The sequence below is a fragment of the Gavialis gangeticus genome, unplaced genomic scaffold, assembly GCF_001723915.1.
Source record: "Gavialis gangeticus isolate Ggan-Ray unplaced genomic scaffold, GavGan_comp1, whole genome shotgun sequence".
Classification (NCBI taxonomy): Eukaryota; Metazoa; Chordata; order Crocodylia; family Gavialidae; genus Gavialis; species Gavialis gangeticus.
The window spans coordinates 137182147-137205921 of record NW_017729022.1 but is presented as its reverse complement, the minus strand read 5'-3'; the positions used below and the strand labels follow the sequence as shown (position 1 = coordinate 137205921).

At 41.8% G+C, this 23775-nt stretch overlaps 1 protein-coding gene across 1 annotated transcript in view; it reads right to left on the bottom strand.

The window, feature by feature from the left end:
- SLX4IP (SLX4 interacting protein) overlaps positions 1 to 21798 on the bottom strand; it is a 177201-nt gene extending 155403 nt beyond the window's left edge. The window contains 2 exon segments of the mRNA XM_019515885.1: positions 17365 to 17443; positions 21744 to 21798. Of these exon segments, the coding sequence (XP_019371430.1) occupies positions 17365 to 17442 (78 nt within the window). The 5' untranslated portion in view covers position 17443; positions 21744 to 21798.
- Positions 21799 to 23775: the final 1977 nt, after the last annotated feature.

Genomic DNA, 23775 nt, shown 5'->3' with positions numbered 1-23775 from the left:
ACAAAGAAACATAGAGAAAAGTATCTATTTTCACTACAGGTTCATGCTGCAGCGTGAACACCATTTTCCTTTCTGTAGGCAAACATATACAATATAATTCTCAGTTGCTTCAATAGAGAGAATGATAAATAACTTGACTTTAAAATATTGTTTGATTGAAAAAGACAAACAATTCTATACTTATGCTCCAGAACCCATGTCATATCCACATTGTTTACCACCCAGATCAAAAACAACTTCATGGTAAAATTACTCACCAAGGTAAAGCAAAGAGTTTGGAAGGAAAACTCATTCACACTACCCCAAGTCCTGTGCTTTCTTAAATGTTACCATTAAAATAAAGATAAGAAGTTAACATTTACAAACACACAATTTCCAAATATTAGGTTATCATTAATGTTATACATATGTGCATGTTATGCTTGAAGCACTTCTATTTCTATAGCAATATTCATTATCACTGGAAAGGGAAGTTTCAGGAGTTAGAGTCAAGGCACATGAACAAATTACCATCATAAAAACACAGACAGGATATTCTGGAACTTCACTGTAAGATAAGTTACTGTGAATCAGCTTTCATTTACCGCAGTCACAGTGAGCACCTGGGCAGTTGCCATGGGAGTAGCTATTTGCCTTGTTCATCTTACTGTAATTCATTCATTTGTCCATAGCCTTAGCATCTGCTGTCATTTCTGCAGACTACTGAAGGACACAGTCCAGAGGTTAGTCTAAGGCTATTCCAGGTGCTGTACTGCAGATCTTTTTGAATACCATTCCATGGCAATTACTATCCTAAAAGCTTTAACACAGTTTTTAAAAAAAAGGAAAGCCAGAAAAGACTAAGACTACAGGCTAGTATAGGGTTCAATACAAACTCTCCATCAAATGAAAAACAGAATAGACTGAGAACCATACTTATACTACCACAACCCCAGCAAAAATACACAGCCTCTACTAATCTTCAAAATCCTTTAGATTAAGAGAGAAATGGAACATAATACTGATACCGATTAATGAAGTGACAGAAGAACAATCCACAATTCTCAATAACTGTGGTGCTGAGTACTTACTGATGTATTTCTTCATATAACAATTTCCAGAAATTCAAGTAGATCCACTACTTTATGTGGATTCTACCTAGTTTAAGAGTGGGGATCAGAAAAAAATTGCCAAGTGCAAAAGCTTCTTACTATTTACCTGCCACAAGCAGAAGGAGGTAAGTAGCAATGTTAGTCTGAAGTCAGGCAAAAGGCAGGATAGAGCTGCAGGCTGTGAGCATCTGGGGCCATTTAAAAGACCATGACTTTTCTGATAACTGAAGGGGTAAGGCAACATTCTGGCTAAATTTCAACTTGGATAATGATTGTGTATTTTTCCTGCCTTGCCTTCTCTTTTTAAAATATATATAATATTAACAGTGAATATAGGCACACATACAGTCACATGTCTAATGAATACCATGCCCCACAACAATGTTGACTACATCTCAAAAGCCCCCAAAATGATCCTTCCACATATTAAATATCTTGATACCTGCAAAAGGTGCAGTGTAGCAAGGCACTCAGGTGCCTGCTACTTGTACTGCTGGAATAAGCACTCAGGTGCCGGTTGCTAGGGCAACCAGAGGGAGCCAGTGACCCACACTTGCTAGCGGTCAGCTAACCGGAAGGGGCAGAGCCTGGCTCCCATTTAAACCCCAGGACTGAGTCCAGGCAGGCAGTTCCCTGTTGGCAGCTGGAAGGGAAGGAGCTCTGCCAGACTGAGCTAAGAGGAGAGGCTGGACTGCAGGTACGGCCTGAGATTGGGGAAAGATAGAGCAACCCTGGCGTGGCAGGAAGAATGATGTTGTAGCCGATTGGCAGAGATTTATGTTATAGCCTAGGGGCTTGAGTTTTCTGTTTGCTGTTTACAACTGGTGGTTTGGGTGAGGCTATTAGGGGTTGGAGGAGCCCTCATAGAGGACCCATGGTAGTGTGGGGACCCCGGCACCAGAGAGGGTGCATTTGGGGTGCACTGACCCCAGCCCCAGAGAAGGGGCGTGAAGAGTTAGAGGCCAGGTAAGGCCGAGGCTGCCTGAGCCCGGCAAGGGTTCGAGACCCCAAGGAGGAGAGTTGGGGCTAGGCATGGCTGCGGACACCTGAACCCCAAGGCTGTGGAAAGCAAGAAGCCCCGGAGAGGCGCAATCTTAAAAGCCGGGGAGCTCTGGTGCGCCCGTGGTGCAGCGTTATTCTCAGGCTCGGGGTCATCCCCTGGTTTGGGGCTTGCGGCCCTCCAGCAGTGGGGTTGGCGCCCGGGCCCTCTGGACCAGCCTCCAGATTGGAGCAGGAAAAGGGGCCAGGGCCCCAAGACAGTGGAAAAGGCTAGAGCCTTGAAGTCAAACCCTGTTTAATGGGTTTAGACAGGGAGGCCTAGCTAGAGAAAAATCAGGGGTCAGTCCCACATAGGGGAACAGCCCCAACATATCCAATACAATAGGCAGCCTTCCGCTTGCAAGAACATTATCCTAAGTTCCATCAAGATATGGCAGGCAAGTATAGGGCAGGACATAAGAATCCCAAAGAAGGATCCAAGGGTGCCTACACAAGGCACGGAGTACTAGGAAGATGGTGCTGGGAGGGGCGACCTGTTACATGCAGTGTATATATAAAGTAGGTACTGGTGAAATCTGAGTAAATTTATTTTTGATCTTATGATTTTATGACCTTTGTTATATTTTCCATCATGGGAAATGTTTATATCACAATTAGATGTTACTCTTAAAGGTATGCTTCAGTTCAGGGGTGGTAAACTCCAATTGGTCTGTGGGCTGTACTGCAAGCTCTGGTTATGGCAGACTACACCTGTGGAGGCACTGGGGCTGCCAGAGGTCCAGTTCTTGCCAGAGCTCTGGCAGCCATAGCAAGAAGCCAAGCAACCTTGGATGGGCCTGTTGCTCCAGGGGAGAAGTTTTTGTGTGAGAAGCCAAGGGGTTAACATGAATTTGCGTTCCCTTCTGAGTTTCATGCTGCTGTGAGGGTGGTGTCAACACGGCCACCACTGTCACTCACCCTTGTCGTCAAGTGCTGCCAAGTCCTTTGAGCTTGGCGGATATTTGATCAGTTCTGATATAATTAACATTTAACTGTGTCCTAGCTGTCCAATAGAGACGTATCAGAATATTTTGCAATACAGACTCGAATATTTTATTGAACAGCCAATGAACTGGAGGTGTAGAGGAATGAGTAGCCAAGAGAAATGTTTCATTTACATTTCTCAAGTCTTCAAGGTTAATTTCTAATGCCACAGCCTATGCCATCTTGAAATAGCTAGATTTAACTTTGCAAAGGCAACTGATTTGAAACCAAAAAAAGATTTAATTTATGATGTCTGCAACCTTACACAAGAAAGTCACTACATTCTGTGAAGAAATCGCTAAGTTCTCTACCATCTCCCCCTTCCATTGCTCCCTGTAGTCCATCAATGTTGTGATACCTGCCTCAGCCAAAGTCCATCTGAATACATATCAATCAGAGGTAGCCATTTTTTTTCAAATTAAAAATAATGCACACATGATATGAGTGAGACATTTAATTAAGCCATCTAACTTCTGTTATCATTGCCCTCCTTTTCATCTTTGGTACAACACACTCACGTTTAACACTTTGTCTTACTTTGGATTATAAACAGAGACAAGCTGTCACCATAGGACTGTAAAACACCTAGCACAAGGGGAACCTGTTCCTGACTGTAGCCTGTAGGTGCTCACACAATATGGATAAATATTCTGTTTATGATAAGCACCGCATCTCTAGTATGCTAGTGATACGTATTCTAGTCCCCTTTCTCTTTCAGCATCATTAGAAGGAATTTTCTCTTTCAAATATCAGGGATTTAAATAAAGGAGAGAAAAGAAGAGCAAGCTGTACCCTGTATACCCTACTAATTGTCAAAGTCTAAGATTCTGGCACCAAAGAGGTCTTCCTATTAAAGGCCTACAATTTAACTTCAGGATCTCTAGTTCAGCACACATTGTACATTCAACATGTATACTGTTTCTGACCCTTTTATCTGGATGATATAGAACAGGGATTGGCAACCCCTGGCACACATGCCGAGCACGGCACATAAGGCCATTTTGCTCAGCACACCACGCCATGGCCAGCAGTTCTGGGCAGCTGCTGCCAGCGATGGAGCCTAGGCTGCTCCCAGCAGGGCTTGCAGCATCCCAGCTGCCTGCTGGGAGCAGTCCCGGCTCCTGGCTTCAGCCAGCCCTGGCTCTGGGAAGCTGTGCTGGGCTCCTCTGAGTGGGCGGTCGGGGAGGGGCCTGAGGCAGCACAGCCCCGGTCTCTCCCCTGCTCCTAGCACAGAGGTGCTGGCAGGCTTCTGGAGCCCCGTGCAGCTGTTTGAAGCCAGCCCAGGCTCTGAGCAGCTACAGCAAGCAGCAGGTAGGCTGCAAATAGCTGTACTGGGCTCCACAGCTCCGGCATCAGCTCCGTGCTCCCTCACCAAGGCATGGGTGCACATGCTGGTGTGCAGCTGATGCCAGAGCCTCCCGGCTGAAGCCAGCCCCAGCTCTGGGTAGCTACTGCCAGTCAGGAGGCTGGGCAGCTGGGACACTGCAAGCCCTGCTGGGAGCAGCCTGGGCTCCAGCAGCTACCCAGAGCTGGGGTAGCTGCTGACAGCCACAGAGCCTGGGCTGGCAGGCAGGGGTTTTGGGTGGGGGTCAAGGGGCAGCAGGGCTGGGGGGCAGGGACTTTGGGTGGGGGACACAGGGCAGCAGGGGAGCAGTGGCTTTGGGTGAGGGGCAAGCGGCACAAGCAGGGCAGCCTGCCATGTACCCCTTGCCCTCATTTTGTTTTTCTGCCATGCCGGCACTCCTGCACTTTCCGAGGTAGGCTAAAAAGCGGCGACTACCCCTGATATAGAACAACATAAACATTTATTTGGTTAACTGTATACGTCATTAAATCACTGTACATGGAAAAAAAAAGACAAGGAACAGACTGCAGAGGTCCAAATTTTAAACAAAAAGAATATTACAATGGCCTTGAAGACGATATTTGTTTTTTATAACTCTTTTTTTATTCAGTTCAGTGGTGCTAGACATTAGAAACCATGTTTCTACATGTTTGCCCAAGAAAACTTGGGATGTACTTCAGCAATCTTCTAGATATCTAAAACAAATTTCTTAGTTTAATCCAAACAGCGAAGATTTCATTTTTATAGTTTAGGGAACTAACCTACAGTTAGGCTTCATAACCAAGGAAATCCTTTAAATCTGAGTACTCTGTAAATCTTATACTAACAGTTCTCAAAAAAAGCTAAGCAAGTGTGAAAATAATAACTGGTTATATGACTGTGTGTATATTTATCACTGTCATTACAGACAACACTGTTAAAAAGAGTTCTTACAGTTAACACTACTTAATTTATTTGTGGTAATTCCCATCCAGTGCATAAAGAATATCATAGTAAAGAAAACTTCAATTGTAAGAGGTCTGTTTTAAATATTACAACATGCCATATGGTGGTGGTTGTTGTATGTAGGAGCACTGTTCCCATTAAGGACAATAGAAATCAGAGACCAGTCCAGCCCTCCCAAGTGAGAAGCACAATTACTCATCAATACAAATTACATAATGATGCTAAATATATATAGTGATCATTGACTTGACTGCCATTTCAGACGAAGAGTACTAAACACAGACAGACAAAAGGTGAAATCTGGGGTATACCGAAGTTAGCAGGTCCAGGATTTCATCCAAGATTTATCTATACAAACCAGTGCAAGCAGGATAGATTGCAGAAGCAGAGTAGCGTCTACAATGGGAGATAAAGAAATAGCAAGGAGAAGTAAAGAAGGCAGTAACAAGAGTTACCACTTTTACCCCCCAAATCAAGACAGACTAGTAGAGCAAAGTTAACTTACAGGACCTTGTATTCAAATCATGGAGTATTGGTTCAACACTGTTTGTAAATGAACTGACAGCCCACTAACAAGCTGCCTTGTCCCGATTTCCAGAAATAAGCTTAGGGTGCAGAAACTTCTCTCACATAGTGTGAAAGAACAGAAGGATGTGTGGAAGCATATTTAATACTGATCTGGTCCATACAGCAGAGATAAAAAATGTAAGTCTAACATCTTCTTCAGGTTCATCTAAGAGCATAAAATAAATGGCTGAAGATAAATCATACTGGCCCTAAGAACAAGGAACACAATCCAGTAGCTTGTCTGAATATACAATATTAAATATTTATAATGTCTTTTATTGTTTTGCCAAAACAAAGTAACATTTAATTTTAAACTAAGTATTCATATAATCTGGAGCAGGGGAAGATTCTGTTTTACTCTGCAGCAAAAGGAGAAATAAAGCCTATATATACTATAAAAAAAGGCTCTGACCAAACTTAAATGAACTGAAACACCTTTGATATGTTTTAGTTCTAACGTGGACTGCTGTCATTTTCTCCACGCTGACATGCGTTTTGCCACTTACACAATTGCATGTGTCACAGCGCTGGGCACTTTTCAAAGCACCTGGTACTACAGTGTATAAAAATGTGTAAAAATGCCCTTAGGTTGCATCTGTCTTTTACAGCCAGCAATTGTTTTTATTTCAGTTACAGAACTAGTTTATCACATTTGATAGTGTATTTACTCAAATCTAAGATGACCCTGAATTGAAGATGACCCATCAATAATTAGATTCTATACATGGAAGGGGGACAGGCAGTGTGGGGGCAATTTTCCAGACAACAGGCATGGGCTCTAGTTGTGTTCAGTTTTTTGCAAAACATAATTTCATACTGTATCCAAAGCCAAAGACCTATTCTTATTCTTTCATGCAAATTTTCTTTACATGTAGTTATTAAGGCTTGGTTTGTACCAAACTGAGAAGAAACAAATTTATCTTGTACCAGATTCACTTTGGAATCTCAAATGCATATTCAGTTCTAATCACCTTCTGTTTTGACAAAGAAAATTAAGTATCCTTTTTCTGGAAAGAGAATGAGTTACTCTCATAAAGAGTGACTGCTCTTTCTTTCATTCCACAATTTGCTTGTTTTACTTTGTATAAAAAACCCCTTCTGTTAGCGGGATTTGTTAATATTATCGAATTCCCATTGCAGATCAGTCCCAGAGACTATAGCATAATGCTAGGAGAGCAAATGAAATCCATCATCTAAGTTTAAAATTAGGCAATAAAAAAGTGGAAGTAGAACAAACAAAAATAACAGGGAAAAGAATGATAAAGATGCTCCACACTTGTGTTAGTCAGCATGTGGATTTTACTACACCCAAAACCTCGACGTGACCACTGTCTATCTGTTTCTTAAACTGCATAGTTCCATTTCTTCATTCTGGCTTCCTATTACCCAACATGCCAGTGGCATCATTTCAGCTATCAGAATACAAGTTTTGAGACTATATATAGTTGAAAATCCTTGTGTTACCTGACTTTACCATAACATCTACTAGAACCATAGATGGCTCTTGATTTCAAAAATAACTATGAAATCTTAAGAGCAAAACAAATATATAAAAAAAGACCAGCTACATCATTATCAGACCTATGGTGCTTTGGAGAGCTTGTGTTAGATGCTGCATCTGGCCTTCATATGAAAATTACATCTCATTAGTCATTTATTTAGATGCACCATTTCTAGTGAGGGGTTGAGAGGCCAAACAATGACAAATCTTGACATTATCAGGAGACATCTTTAAAAACAAACAAACAAAACCCCTAAGGCCAGCAAGTCAAACTGAAGAAATTAAGAAAGGAGAGCAGTAGTGGAAGTTTCATGGTGGATGTCTGCTACAGGTGGGTTTTTTTTGTTTTTGTTTTGTTTTTTGTTTTTAAACAGCTGATGGACGCTTCCAAACAACAGGACTTGGTTCTCATAGAGAACTTTTAATTATTGAAATATCTGCTGGGAGTGAAAAGCAGCAGTTAGCAAGTAGTCAAACAAATTCATGGAATGTGTTGGGGATAACTTTTTGATATAGATGGCAGGGAGGCCAAATGTAGGGGAAGCTTTTCTTGACTTATAGCTTACAAACAAGAAGAAACTGGAGGGAGAATGACAAGGTGGAAAGTAACATTGTGGCACTGACCACAAAGTTCAATATCCTAGGAGGCAAAGAGAAGGAGAACAGCAGAATAAGGACACTAGACTTCAGAAAAGAAGACTTCAACAAACTCAGGGACCTGATGGACAGGAGACCCTTGGAGACAAGTCTGAAGGGAAAAGGAGCGCAGGAGACCTGCCTGTACTTTAAGGAGGTCTTCTTAAAGATGCAGGAACAAGCTATCCTGAAGGAATAGATAAATGGGAAGCGCAACAGGAAACCAGCCTGGCTAGACAGGAATCTCTTCAAGGAGTTGAAACTCAAAAAGGAATCCTATAAAAAGTGGAAACTTAATCATAATACTAGGGAAGACTACTATGTATTGCATGGGCATGCAGGGAGAAAATTAGGAAGGCCAAGGCACAATATAAGATGTCATCTGGCACGGAACATAAAAGGCAATAAAAAAAAAAGATTGTAAAAGTATGTCAAAAGTAAGAGAGAGACCAGAAAAAACCATAATGGACTGTGGAAGGCGATCTTGTTATAGATGGCGAGGTTTAAGTATTTAATGTCTCTTTTTTTTTTTTTTTTACTTCAGTCGTCACAAATAGAGGTGGCTACCAGATGATGAGTGCAGCTGGCAGCAAAGATAAGGAAGGAGACAAACAGCCTAGAATAGTGGGAAAACAGGTTAGGGATTACTTAGAGAAATGAGACATTAAGTCAGTAAGGCTGGATGGGATGCACCCAAGAATATGAAAGGAGCTGGCTGCAGTAATTTCTAAACGGTTAGATATCCTTTTTGAGAACTCATGGAAGGTGGGTGAGGTCCCAGGTGACTGGCAAAGGGCAAACATAGTGCCTATCTTGAAGAAAGGGAAGAAGGGGGATCCAGGGAATTACAGACCAGTTAATCTGACCTCACCACCTGGAAAGATCATAGAGTAGGTCCTCAAGGAATCTATTGCCAAAGAGCATGTAGAGGAGAAAACGGTGATTGGGAAGAGGCAGCACTGAATCACCAAGAGCAAGACGCACCTGATCAATCCAATTTCCTATGGATGTGGAAAGAGCAGTGGATGTGATATACCTTGACTTCAGCAAGGCTTTTTACACTGGTCTCCCACAACATTCTCATTAACTAAGGAAATAAAGATTAAATGAAAATACAGTAAGGTGGACACACAACTGGATGGATTGTCATACCCAACAAGTAGTCAACAAATGCTCAATGTCTACTTGAGAAGAAGTATCAAGTGGGGTTCCTGAGTTGTTTGTCCTAGGACTGGTACTGTTTAATATCTTCATTAATTATTTGGATGATGGAACAGAGTGTACACCTGGCAAATTTGTGGATGACACCACACTGAGTGGAGGTACAGACACCCTGGAGGGTAGAGCCAGGATCTAGAATCTTCAGGATAGAAGGGAGAAATGGTATGCACTGAATCAGATGAGATTCAGCAAGGACAAGTGCCAAATCCTGCACCTGGGACAGAATAACTGCTTGCACAAATACAGACTGGAGAATGACTAGCCAGGCTGCTGCACTACAGAGAAGGACCTGGGTGTTGCCGTGGATCATAAACTGAATATGAGCCAACAGTGTGCTCTCATTGCAAAAAAAAATAATCCAACAGCATACTGGGCTGTATTAAGAGAAGTGTCACTTCCAAATCAATGGAAGTGATTCTTCTGCTCTGTTTTAATACTGATGCATCTCACCTGGGGTATGACATCCAGTTATGGACCCTACACTTCAAGAAGGATGTGGGCAGTTTGGAAACAGTCCAGCACAGAGCAACAAAAATTATTAGAGGCCTGGGCGGTAAGACTTATGAAGAAAGACTGAAAGAACTAAGGTAATTTAGTATCAGGAAGAGAAGACTGTGGGGGGATTTGACGACTGTCTTCAGATATTTTTAAGGGCCATGACAGAAAAAATGGAGATGGGCTTTTCTTTGTGGCTGCAGAGGACAGAACTAAGAGAAATGGCCTCCAGCTTTACCAAGGGAAATTTAGGCTGGAGATTAGGAGGGAACTTTCTGACTTTGAAGGAGGTAAAGCACTGGAACAGGCTACCTAGAGAAATAATGGAATCTCCACCATAGGACGTTTTCAAGAGCAGGTTACACAGATGCTTGGTTAGGATGGTTTTAGTCAGAGATCATCTTGTTTTAAGTAGGGGGCTGGATTAGATGATCCCACAAAAACCCTTCTAGCCCTACTTTCCTTTGATCCTATGAACCTAAGGCTGCTCATGGAACAGCCTGGTAAATCCTTAGTTAGGCTATAACGCGTTGCCAATTTATTTCTATAAGCTCTGATCCAATTACTTCCATAGGATTCGGTTAGACTGACAGAAAGAGGCACTAATATTATTATCACCATTCAACTCGCAAGTGTTATTTAATCTGAAAATGCTGCAACTGGCATTGTTATACAGCAATGTGATTTCTTCCACTTTCAGACAGACTTTTAGTTCCTTAAACTTTAAAAAAAACTGTCTGGAATTTATAGTTTTTGCCAATCACGTTGTTGTGGCTTAATTGAGCAGCTGTCAACTATTCAAAATGATGATGCACTTATTCTCTTATTGGCAAAGAACAATGATAGGAAGTGAAACATTTAAATGGTCTTTACAGTTGCTGGAACCATGGTAATACATCTATTTTCATCAGGTGACCATGACTCATCATTTTATCAGCAATTTAAAGGATTTTCACAGTAGTCAAGACTCAAAGCATATGTTTTACAATGACTATAACAAAATGTACAATGTGGTCTTCTCTTTTCCACTACTATTTAAGGAAATGTTAGCATGCTGAGTCAAAAATAATACTGCAGAGTCATGATTGAATATTAAATACAGTAGCATACATGATATGCACAGAAACTGATTTTTACTGGAGAACTGAAACTATTTCTTTAAAGAACCACTTTAAGGAAGTTCTGGTCTATTTAATTCTCTTTTACTTCATTCTATGTGTGTTGTCAGCCTCTTGGTCTTCCTCACTTTACTCCCCTTCTGCTAAGATGCCCCAATTTCACAGTCAGGGAGGCTAGGATCTGGAACCAACTTCAAACGGAAGTGGTGCTGGATCCTAGCTTGGGGGTCTTTAAAAGAAGGCTTGACTTTTACCTAGCTGGGGTCATTTGAGCCCAGTTTTCTCTCCTGCCCAGGGCAGAGGGTCAGACTAGAAGATCTACGAGGTCCCTTCTGACTCTACATCTGTGAATCTATGAATCAATGAACACTCAAAAAGGGAGAATATTGGATCTTAACACACCAGAAGCAGTTTACATAGCATATAACAGAAAGGGGCTATCATGAAGGAGAAGGGTCACTTTCTTGATTATAACAAATATTGTTTATTGTTTTAAGGTCATTAATCTATTTAAATTACTCAGAAGACAGTGCAAGTCATACCAGCCTTTTCCTCCATATCAGTGACTCTTCCACCCCACAAAAGTGTTCTCATATAATTGGTATGAGCTCCAATATCTGTCTATGCCTTTCCCTTACTCTTCTTCTGCTACAATCCTTTATCTCATAGCTCTATATTCATTCTTCCATCCTTGTTCCAATTCTGATCCACAACCTAATGAAGTCTGTTAGGAGATTTCCACTAATTTTATCAAGTTTTGAATCATGCTGTCCAATTCTTTCTTTTACCCTCAAAGTCCCTTGTTTTCTTTTTCGTATCCCTTATTTCCTCTTTTGCCATTCTACATCACTCCAATTCTGACCCCATAAAAATAAAATCAGAGGCATAACAAGGCAGTTAAGAACCCAGGACAGAAGGATGTGTGGAAGCAGCAGCAACTTCTGGCTGCTGCTATGCCACTGGTGCAATTGTACAGATGCAGCAACAGCAGTTCTTTTCCTGTGCCCCTCTTTCCCCCGCCCCTAAGGTCAGCACCCAGGGCTGCCATCCCAGTGGCCCCACCTTAGTTATGCTACTAAATAAAATGCACAGTAACAAGAAAGGAGAGGGGGAGCTCATATTGTTAGTATGATGTATTCCTTTTCCTCATCATTTATCTAGCATCCACCTTCTAGATAAATTAAGTCCTTTGAGACATAACCCTCATATTTTTACTATGTATTTATATAGCAACTAGTATGGTGGGGCTGCAGGGCAGAGCTGTACTGCTATGCAGTGCCTCCATAGGTGGCAGATAGTGGAATGAACTTCAGGGAAGATTAGCTGTGAAATAAGCAGAGGTAATTCCGACGAATAAGTAGTTGCGGACCAAGCAGCAGCACCCCCACCACCAGGATGTGGTGAGGATAGCAGATGGCAATGGTTTCCCTCCTGAAAAGCCACACACATTCTTTGATGGTGCCCTGACACAGTGAGTACAGGTTGCTACTATAATAAGCCTGCCCAGCCCCCAGCCACTGGTCTACAAATCCTCAATGACGGAGAAGGTGGAAGATGTTAGAATCTCAATGACTGCAAAGGCGGATGAAAGCTGAAGTGGAATGAGATCCCCAGTTGTCTTGGTGTCCTTGATATTGGATCTGGAAGCTCCTAGTCATGAACTGGCATGAAGGTGGCAGTTACAAGAAGGTCGTCTAGCACCTGGATGAGACAGGAGTGCAATTTGGCAGCTGTAACTGTGACTGAGCAGCCCTCTTCAGGAACAAACAGTGGGAAGACAAGGCTAAGGAGATTCAACATCTCGCTAACATCTACAATATGCATGGTTTCTTCAGTGTCACCAAAGCCACGTATCGTCTGAGCACTCTGGGATCAACCCCCTTGAGACCTAAGGATGGACGAGACCAGATAACTGAACTATGATTCAGCTGCAGGATGCTGTGCCCCTGTATGGGCTTGTTCATCACACAGCAAACTAGTGAACACCCAGCTGCATGCTACAATGCATCTTGTGTCAGGCACATTGCACCCCACTCTACTCCCATGGTTATCAGTACTCAGTAACGTGGCTCACCTTCATCTCTGCTGCACAAATGCTGAAATAAACTTACTAGTCAGACTCTGGGATAATCCCATGCTGCCAGTGCACTGGGACATATTCCACCCATCAATACTTCAGCTCCCCTCAAGACACCCAATATGGTCCACCTTTTCAAAACCGTTTGACTTTTCCTTACTTACTCAATGGCACATAAAATGGTCAGCACAAGCACCAATCAATCACCACATCATCTCTGACCCTACAGTCAATCAACCAAGATTTAACTGGCCATGCCATTACTGGGCACTCCTCCTGTTTTCAAACTGGACAGGGTCACTGTGCCTCAAACCTATACCAATGGTGCCTTCACAGTGACAAAAAATGCCCTTGTGGACAAGTTCAAACCATGTCCTACATTGTTGACTTGTGTCCATATACAATGCTACCTGGTGGCCTTCAAGCTCTTCATATTGGTGATGACATCACTTAAGATGGCTGAAACAATATGCCAAAACCACATATACTAAATAAGTAAAATGCCTGTTGAAAGAAGCACTTTGAAGACCTTCTCAATTGAGATTCTGCTGTTGACAAGAGTGTTCTCAACTCCATCCTGCAACACAGTCAGAGATGATCTCAGAATCCTTCCAACCTTTGACGAGGTGAGGAAAGCCATCAAGCAGATGAAGAACAACAAGGCACCTGGAGCAGATGGAAACCCTGCTGAATTCTTCAAACAGGGAGAAGAGGAGCTCACATCACAGCTTCATGCCCACATCTTAAGGATCTGAAATGATGAGGAAATTCCAGACAACTTTGGGGATGTCACAATTGTGACAATCTTCAAGAAAGACGAGCCCAACTGTACAAACTAGAGAAGGATCGCCTTGCTGTCCACTACAGGGAAGATCATTGCGAGAATCCTCCTGAACCATTCTTCTTCCACTTGCTGAAGAGCATCTCCCAGAATCTTAGCATGGGCTTAGGGCATCAAGAGGCACAACTGACATACATAATCTTTACTGCTTGTCAGCTGCAAGAGAAATGCCAGGAACAACATAAGCCTCTCTACATGGCCTTCTTTGACCTCATGAAAGATTTTGACTGTCAGCTAAGATGCTATGGATGATCCTGAAGAATGGATGCCCACCGAAACTTGTCGTCATTCTCTGCTTCCTCCATGAAGGTGAGTGGTGGTTCTCAGTAATGAATCCATCACAGATCCCCTTGACATTTGAAGTGGGAGTTAAGCAAGGCTGTGTCATCACTCCGGCACTCTTCTCAATATTCCTTGCCACAATGCTACATCTGACCACCAACAAGCTTCCAGCTGGAGTGGAGCTAAAGTACTAAATGGATGGGAAGCTGTTCAACCTCAGACAACTCAAGGCCAAAACCAAGACCATTCTGACTTCAATCATTAAGCTCCAGTATGCTGATGATGTTGTAGTGTGTGCTCACTCGGAAGCAGAGCTTCAAGCAATTGTCAACATCTTTACCAAGGCATACAAGAAAATGGGACTGATGCTTAGCATTCAGAAGACTAAGATCCTCCACTAACAAGCTCCTACAGAACAGTCTCCAGCTCTAGTAATCCAGATCCATGGCGAGACTCTTGAGAACCTTGAGTCCCATAGTTTGGCAGACATTTCTGACAAAAGGCTGACATTGGATAAAGAAATCCAACATCGCCTCAAATGTGCAAGTGCAGCCTGAAGAAACAGGTGTTTGAAGATCATGAAATCAGATCCAAAACCAAGCTCATGGTTTACCAAGCAGTTGTGATCTCTATCTTGCTGTACAGAGCTGAGACACAGACAATGTACAGGAGACATCTAAAATTGTTAAGAGAAGTACCATCAACATTGCCTGCAGAAGATCCTCTGAATCCAGTGGGAAGACAGATGCACTAACATTAGTGTCCTCCTTCAAGCAAACACCAAAAGTATTGAGGCGATGATCATCTGACATCAGCTTGGTTGGGTTGGGCACATCAGCCAGATGTCTGACTCCAGACTCTTGAATCAAACTTTATTCTCCCAGCTGAGCCAAGGTGCTTAAGAGGAGGGCAGAAAAAGTGCTTCAGGGATGTCCTCAAGGCCAACTTAAAAAAATGCAGCATCTATGTCAACATGCGGAAGACTATCGCCAGGCTCACCCCGATTTTAAAAGAAGAGTCTGCTGCAAGGATCTCTGTACTCTGAAACCTGATGACAACAAGAGATCAAAAGCGGGGGCAGCAGAAACAGTGTGTCATGGACCAAATCAAGAATCTAGTGCCACCCGCCCCACACGAAAACACGTGGCCAAGCTGAAGCAGAGTCTGTCAATCCCAGATAGTTCGCACCAGCCATCTTCGAAAACAATCATCCCCAATTATGAGGGATTGCCAAAGAATAAAGTGGGACCTCAATCCTGACTGGGGTTTTCAGTGGTCTGTGACAGAAACAACAAAAGCTGTACATTGTAATACAGGTTTCCCTTGCCAACTACAGGGGTTAGGTTCCTGAAAGTTCCCATGGTTGGCAAAACCGTGGTTGGCAAAACTGGCGGGGCTCCAGGGGTCAGGGGCTGAGGGTGAGGAGCACCAGCAAGGCTGGGGAGTGCGGGGGACAATGAGGGGAGAAGCATAAGCAGGGCCAGGGGGGCAATGCGGGGTATTTTCAGACTGTACCCCACCTTTCTCTGAAGTGTGGATACTCAAAACCGTGGTTGGCAAAGGAAAACCTGTAGTTATCTGCAATGTAGCAAGATTATACATACCTACCAGTGCTTTAAGAAATGAACTCAGTGTCTGGGAATCCAACATGTTGCTGTCAGAGTACAGCCCCAAATCTGGGACGGTGGCCTGTAGCGCAGCCACTCATCTTGGCCTGCCACCTTTTAGCTAGCCATCCAGGTTGGTCAAAGATGGTGTAAAGCCTCTGTTGAGACCTAACCTCCTGCCCACTCCCTGTCAGTGGCCAGCTTGGTCTTTTCCCATATATAAACACTTGACCAAGAACAGGAAATGTCTTGGCAACAAAGCAATCTGACCCAAGACCATTTTGGTACTCCCTAGCTTTGCCCTTTCTGGATCTTAACTTGGCTTGTCTGTGGACTTTCCCCTCTATTTACTCTCCAGGCTTCTTGACTTAGCTCACCCCTGGACTTCGCCTAGATTGATCTCCTAGCCCCAGGTCATAGTTTGACCTCAGATTCTGCTTACCAAGCCCTAGTCAGTGCCTTGAGCCACCCACATCTAGGCATGACAGTTACTAAGTAATGTATCCCTTCAATTAAGGAAGTAGTTCAAAGATGCTAACTGACTGTAAATCCTACTGTGCAACTAAAAATAGGAAGACCTTGAATACACCTCACAGGATTTAGGCACCTTACTTTTTAGACTGAATGGAATTCTTAAAATAAACTATTTTTTAAATCTTAGAAAAAAAAGGTAACTTTTTAATTAAAAACATTTTGCCAGAATAACCCAACTAAAATAAGCCATTTAATTTCACATGCAAAATAGCTTTAATTGTTCAATTAATAAGGCTCCGTTGCTGGCTATGTGTTCAATTTATGGAGCAATAGGATCCACCCACAAAAGTAATACACATTTTTGTGTAATAACTTTGTGGCTTATTCACTGTTTTATTGTGTCATTAATTGAATGAACATGTTATTATTGTGTCATTCATTGAAAGAACCAAATTAATTGGTTTATCACATCTTAAATGTAATGACAGCCAGGGGCAATAATGAATGATCTGGGAAATAATGATCTTTTAAAAAAAAATTATTTATCCTTGCTTTCTCCACCACCTTAAATTTAGAAGAGAAAAACAGAATAAGTACTGCTAAAGTCCATTTATAAGATAAGTTCATCACTTTTGAACAATGATGAATACACTTAGTATTACAGTACACTACAGTACTTAAATGTATCTTCTTCCTTTCCACCAGCTAAAATATCTAGAAGCTGGAGAAAAATAAAATGTTTACAACTGAAAATATCAATACTGTTGACTTATAAAGTAAGGTTATATCCACAGAAATCAGAAGTCTAACGTTAAATACAGCTACAGAAGAAATTCATGTAGTTTAAAGCACAATATCAAAGACAAGAAGTAAATATAAGTATATTACCTAATTTACAGAAAAAAACAGGTTTTTTTAATAGTGCGTTATTCTTATCTATAGATTGTGTCATAATTGCAGGAAAACTACAAACAAGTCTCATTTAACACTGAAATTACAAATATGATCTTGGAAATGGTAATATAGCTCTAATTTCCCTTGCAATTTCTGTAATCAGAATCTGGACTGAAAGATCCACTTCTGATTCTGAACTTCCAACTATGATTTTCACACATTTCATTCAACTGAAGATTTATACAAACTGGCACAAACAAGCTTCTCCATTCTTTCACACTAGCCAGCTTCTTGATTTTTTTACTGCAACTTCTTTTACAGTTCATTCTGCGGGAAAACATTTCACATAGAAATTTTTTCTTTGCAATTCCCCTGCCTCTCCCTCCAACTAATTTTCCAATTTTTCTGTACCAGGCTTCAGGAAAAAGAAAGAAAGAAACAAAACTCTTTTGTTCTCAATAGCGCTAGGCTTTTCTGGACATTCACATTTCTCTAGTATACAGCCTGACAAGAACAACATTTCTCTTTTATCTCTTTTCTTCCTTGTATTAGATCATCAAGATTTTAGTACATTTCCTTTCAAAAAAAAAAAACAAAACACTTTAAGTTGTATAACACATACAGGTATGTTCCAGAAAGGAGAGTTTTGAATAACAGCTTTTTTTGGTAATTTTTAGACTGAAAATACCAAGGGCACTTCTTACATTTATTAAGCAATGGGTATCTTTAAACAGCAAAATGAAGGGTGATGGCAGTATGTGCTACCTATCTACACGGAGTTTAGTTAGTTAGCATGGGACCTGGCAACCTGGACTTTAATGTGTGTAAGTATATGCTAACCTGAAGTAGAACAATCTATTCAGGGCTTCAGGGGTTTCGCTACAGTCGTCAGCATGTGCTAAAACATGAACTTCTACATCTCTAACCCATGGTAGATAGATTAGCTCAGCACAGGTATGTTAGCACCATCACACTTTCGTTTTGTGGCACAGACGTATCCAAAGTGACAACTTGCTTTTGTACTGAGCAGATATATACGTTCTCTGTCTCAAGGAGTTTGCAACCTGAGAGAGACAAAACAAAGGGCTAGATTTCCAAAAGAGCTCCCCCGCCGCAACAAAGTTCCCATTGGAAACAAAGAACACTTTTGAAAAACTGGTACAAGATGATCTGAATCACCAAAGGAACATTTCAATTGCAATTATTCTGATCTCAGGTATGTGGCCAGGAAGGTCTACTAATCCAAGTCAGAACAGAGCTTTCCTTTTGTGAATGCAAAGAAGGCCAAAATGAAAGGAAGCTACCCTTCAGGCAGAGATTTATTACTTTATCATGTTTTCACTAAAACATAGAGTTACCATATCAGATCTTTATTTAGAAGGTTTAGCAAATGAAAACAAATATATAACAAATAGTAAATAAGGTTCACTTCTATTATGACTACAGGACTTACCAGGTATAACTCAGTAGTTTGGCTTGAATGGATGCAATATACATAATTTTGGGACAACTCTCCTTTTTAATCTTTCTGTAAATTTTAAACAAGAACCCACTGGCATCTTTAAAAGTCTGTATACAGCTCAAGATTTTGCTTTAAGCCTGACCAATTAAGGTTAAGATTTATTTACTCAGAATAATACTAAAATACTTTAGCAGCACAGACACACAGACATCACTCTAATTAAATTCATATGCCTGATTTTTCAGGGTTTCAGATTCCACAATATAGCATATTATGAAGTGGTGAAGTATCAAGATTGCTCAAACTTAAAATAGCTAATCTAATTAACTGACATTAAATGTTAGCTATTAAACATCAGAACACTCTATGGCTGTCAGCCAACTGGCTATTGAAAACTCCGTGTTAAGGTCTCAACTATAGTTTTTTCAATAAAAGTATAGAGTGATTTTACTGCCTCAGTTACTTCATTTCATTTACTGTTAAGAATTTCCCCAAAAGAGCTCTATGATTACTTTTCAAATGTAGACCAACTACTCCCTCTACTGAAAATAACCTACTATTACATCACAGAAAACTGCAAAAGTTTGTGGGAATGCCCTTTTTAAGCGTATGTGTTCTTGTGAAGCAAGGCTATTAAATGTACAGTACTGTACGGGTTATAACATTTGACACTATTAAAACATAAATGAAAGCTGGATAAGCTCTATCTTCCAGATTCTAATAAACACACTACTTATGACAATGAAATTTTAAACTACATTGCAAATGAAATGCAAAACTCTAGAACTCTTGGTTCAGAGATGATACCTTTTTTTAAACTAAGATTGCAAAAAAAAAATTCTGCAAGCTTTCAGGCACACATGCCTTTCCTCAGGCTCAGGGAAAATACATTGCTGTATGCAGTCAAGGGGGAACACAAAACAAACCAGGTATATGTTAGTTTTATTCAATATTTATTGCAAGATTGGCAGAGTATTTGCCTTAAAACTCTTTACAAATTGCAGTGTAAGAACATACTATCTCATACTCTCCTCCACATAATGGAGCAGAAACAATTTCTGCTCCTTAACAGAGATCCTTCTGAAGGAGAAATTTCCTTAGTAAAATGGAATACAGTCTTTAAAAAAAGGAGAGAGGAAGTAATTCCCTTCTCTGTAATGGCTTATTATTCTATAGGGAAGAAAAATAATGTATGTATGGAAACTTATTGCTAGCAAAATGATGGGAACCCCTCTGCACAAGCAAAATTAAGTGTGTCCAAGTGATCTTTTGGGTTTCTGTTAAATGATACCACTGCTATCAGTCTGGACAATCTTCTTGGACATCAAAAATATTAAACGTATTTAAAAAAACATTTTTAATATGCCACAAATTTGCCTTTGCTTTTCTCGTGTTACAAGGAGAGAGAGGATTAGATCTCTCTCAACTATAACCTTCTGTGGCTGATATACTAAGCGTGCCCTACTGGTAACTTACTAATAGGGTCGCAATAAGAACACTTACGAAAAACCATCAGTTTGCTCAGCTGAGTTCCCATGATGTCACTTACAGCAGCACAACTGCCAAAGTAAATGGCTGGGTAAAGCTGCAGTGCCTGTGCTGGATAGGCAATCTACACAATACTGCAGATCAGTGACCAAAGATCTCAGACCTTCCTCTCTAGCATAGACAATCCAATTCAAACAAGCCATTTACTTTGGCAGTCATGCAGATGTTGGTGAGATCAGGAAGATTCAGCTGAACAAACTTCCCCTAGAGTTCCTGTTGCTACTATATTGTAAGGTACTAGCAGTGTAAACTCAGGATATCAACTATCACGTGCTAAAGATGTGCATCTAACTAGTTGGTCAATTTGGCAACTTCCACAGCCTGGACATCCACAAATATTTTCTAGCAGGCCTCCAAAAAAAACAAACCTGTCTAAAATGGGAAAATATAAGATGTGTGTAGGAAAACAATATTCTTGGACAAAAAATTTCTTCCCAGGGCAATGTCCTGTTCTAATCTCCCAGAACTGTATGAAATGTCTAAACTAGCCTGAGTGGAGAGATTCAAGCAAAAACAAGGAGACAATCTGGAAACAGAAGCAGATAAGGATGCATGGTTTTTTTTTACATTCCCACTGCCTGATTAGGCCAAAGCCATGCAGGAAAAAAGTGTAATTAAGGAGCTGAAACTGTTTACAGGTGAGTTGAACTATACAATGCTGTTCATAACATACTGCAATAAAAACAGCATTAATCCTCAGATATTTGGATAAGGCAAGCCTTGTGACTCATTTTGCAATTAATGTTTTACAGTTTGTTTAAAAAAAATCAAGACCCAAAAAAAGTGACAGCAGAGAGAAAAATAGTAATTAGAAGAAAAAATATAAAGAAATAATAACTGACCACAAAGAAAGTTAAACCATAAGCATGATTACTCCCTGACTAAAGATTGAAGGATCTGAGAATAACATAAATAATTTGAGTTATGTTACAGTGATGATGTAACCATGAAGTTCCAGGAATTATGCAAGAGGCAAGGATTTTTGTGAGTGATATCTTTTTATTGGCTACCTGCATGGTTGGGATAAAGTTAGACAAGCTTTTGGATGCAAGGGGTTCATGGGATCTCAGGAGTTAAGCATGCACAGAAAGTATTAAAAACAATGGTTAGAGCTGTGAAGTTAGAGAGAGGAGAAATTCCCAGGGATAGCAGACAAACCCAATTACTGGGAGATCAAGACCTTTTAAAAGGGAGGGTGGTTATTATCCCCTGTAGAGTGCAGGAAGAATTTTGGGAATCAGGTAGTCATGGGAGAACATGTTTTTAATCTGGATAGGTAAAACTACCTTAGTGATCATTGTGTCATTTAGCAGTTTCTGACTCATTAGCTATCAGCTATAAAGTTATTAACAGTTTCATGAAAGGACAAAACCTTCAATATTGGTACATTGCCTAGGTTCAGGTTTGCACGTGGTACATCAGCTGCATTTTGCTATCATAAATATAGATTCCTTCTTGTGTGTGAGAAATGCCAAGAAAGGAGATGTGTTATAATGACCTAACTCTGCAAGGGCATTCATGATTGATATTTAAATCAAATGAAAATATAACCTTGCTGCATATTCAAGATGATCAGGTTAATACGGATTATTATGGAAGCTATGACACTCTACTTACCTTAATAACAAACTTGTTGGATGCCATGACTGTTAGTTCAAAATGCATATGGAGCCTATAAAATGTTACAAAAAAAAATTCAGCATCAGAAAAGATTTTATATCTACATTTCAATGGCAAAAAATGTAGGGCTAATTTTTTTTTTTTTTAATGCTAGGGTTATTTTATTTGCAGTAAGCAAAGCAGAGCACCCCTGATCTAATTAATTACTTGTACTTTTAATAGTTCCATTATCATAATATTTGAGCATCTCACAATGGTCAATGTATTCATCATCACTATGCTTCTTCCTAGGGTAATTCACACCTGTTTTACAGGTGGGGGCTGAAGCACAGATAGACCTATCTCATTGTTGTACAGGAAGCTTTTGGTGAGCACTGCAACTCAGCAAACACTAAAATTAGATCATGCAAAACCTGGGCAGTTTTTACTTCACTCCAGAAGCTTCTTTTCACAGCCTGCAGTTCTTATCCCTTCACAATACAGAACCCAAAAATTAAATGCATCTTTTCATCCCTGACGAAACCCAAAATTCAGTGCTCTAAAGAAGCTTCATGTAACATAGTTTAGGAGAGAAGCAGGCAAAATACAGCCTACAGGCTGCATTTGGCCTGCCAGAAGATTTCATTCAGCCTGCAGGCGAGTGCCTACAAATTCACAGTATCAGACCCAGCCCCGGCGCTGCTCCTGCTGTGTTCACATGGGGCCAAGCCCTGCTTACTTCCATGGGGGCAATGCACACTGCACTCCCACCCTTGCCCGTGCAATGGCCCAGACCCTGGCCCCACAGGTAAGTACGGAGCAACAGGTGGGGAAAGGGTGGCGGTGGCAGGAGTGGAAGTGGTGGCAGTGGCAGGTGGGGGGGAGCAGAGGTTGTTGTGGCGGAGCCGGCATGTGGGAAGTAGCAGCAGTGGTGGCAGGTGGGAGGGAAGTGCCCACAAGTGGGCAGGCGAGAGTGAAGCAGCAGCCGGTAGGAGCTTGGTAGGAGCACAGCACCCATGCTGGTGCCCCGGAGCAGATACCAGCAGAGGTGCTGGGCAGGGTGACAGGAACACAGAGCCCAGGCCAGCAGGAGCACAGAGTCAACCTGGCTCCATTGTGCAGGACCCCCAGGGCTCACATGCAGTTCCTGGGTTCTCAGCCCAAGCTGTGAGCCTCCGGGGGGAGCCCCACACAGTGGAGCTGGTAGCCCAACCTCACTTACTGCCACATGCAGGTCATGGGGAATGGCAGAAAGCTCTGCACTATGGAGCCGGGCTGACTCCACCCCTCTCTCCGTCACCCTGGCTAAGCCCCATGGCCTGTACCACCAGCTTCATCACACAGGGCTCTCCCCAGTGGCGCAGGGCTCAGGCAAAGAACCTGGGAACTGCATGTGAGCCCCATGTAATGGAGCTCATGGCCCAGCCATGTGCACTCCTGGAGCTCACCAGGACTGCACACTGTCAGGGGTTCTAGCTACCATGGGCCACAAGTGTCCCGAGGGCCCACTGCCTGCTGCTGGCAGAAGGGGTTATGTGCAATGGAGGGGTGAGGGAGCAGTGTTTGTAGCGGGGGGGGCCCACAAGCACACCTCCCCATACACACACACCATAACAGTCATGGTGAGGCCACAGCTGGAGTACTGCATCCAGTTTTGGGCTCCACAATTCAAAAAGGATGTGGAGAAGCTTGAGAGAATCCAGAGAAGAGCCACGCGCATGATCAGAGGTCAGGAAAACAGACCTTACAATGACAGACCTTACCAGCGATTTGGATGATGGGGTGAAAAGCAACCTGTTTAAATTCGCTGATACTAAAATTTGGGGTATCGTCAGCGAATCTGAGGTGAGCACGCTAGTAGGGAGGGAAAGACTGCAGCAAGACTTGGATAGGTTACAGGGGTGGGCTAGCAAAAACAGGATGCGCTTCAATACTGATAAGTGCAGGGTGCTGCACTTGGACAATAATAACCAGCAGCACACTTATAAGATGGGTAACTCCCTTCTTGAGAGCACAGAGGCAGAAAGGGATCTTGGAGTCATTATTGACT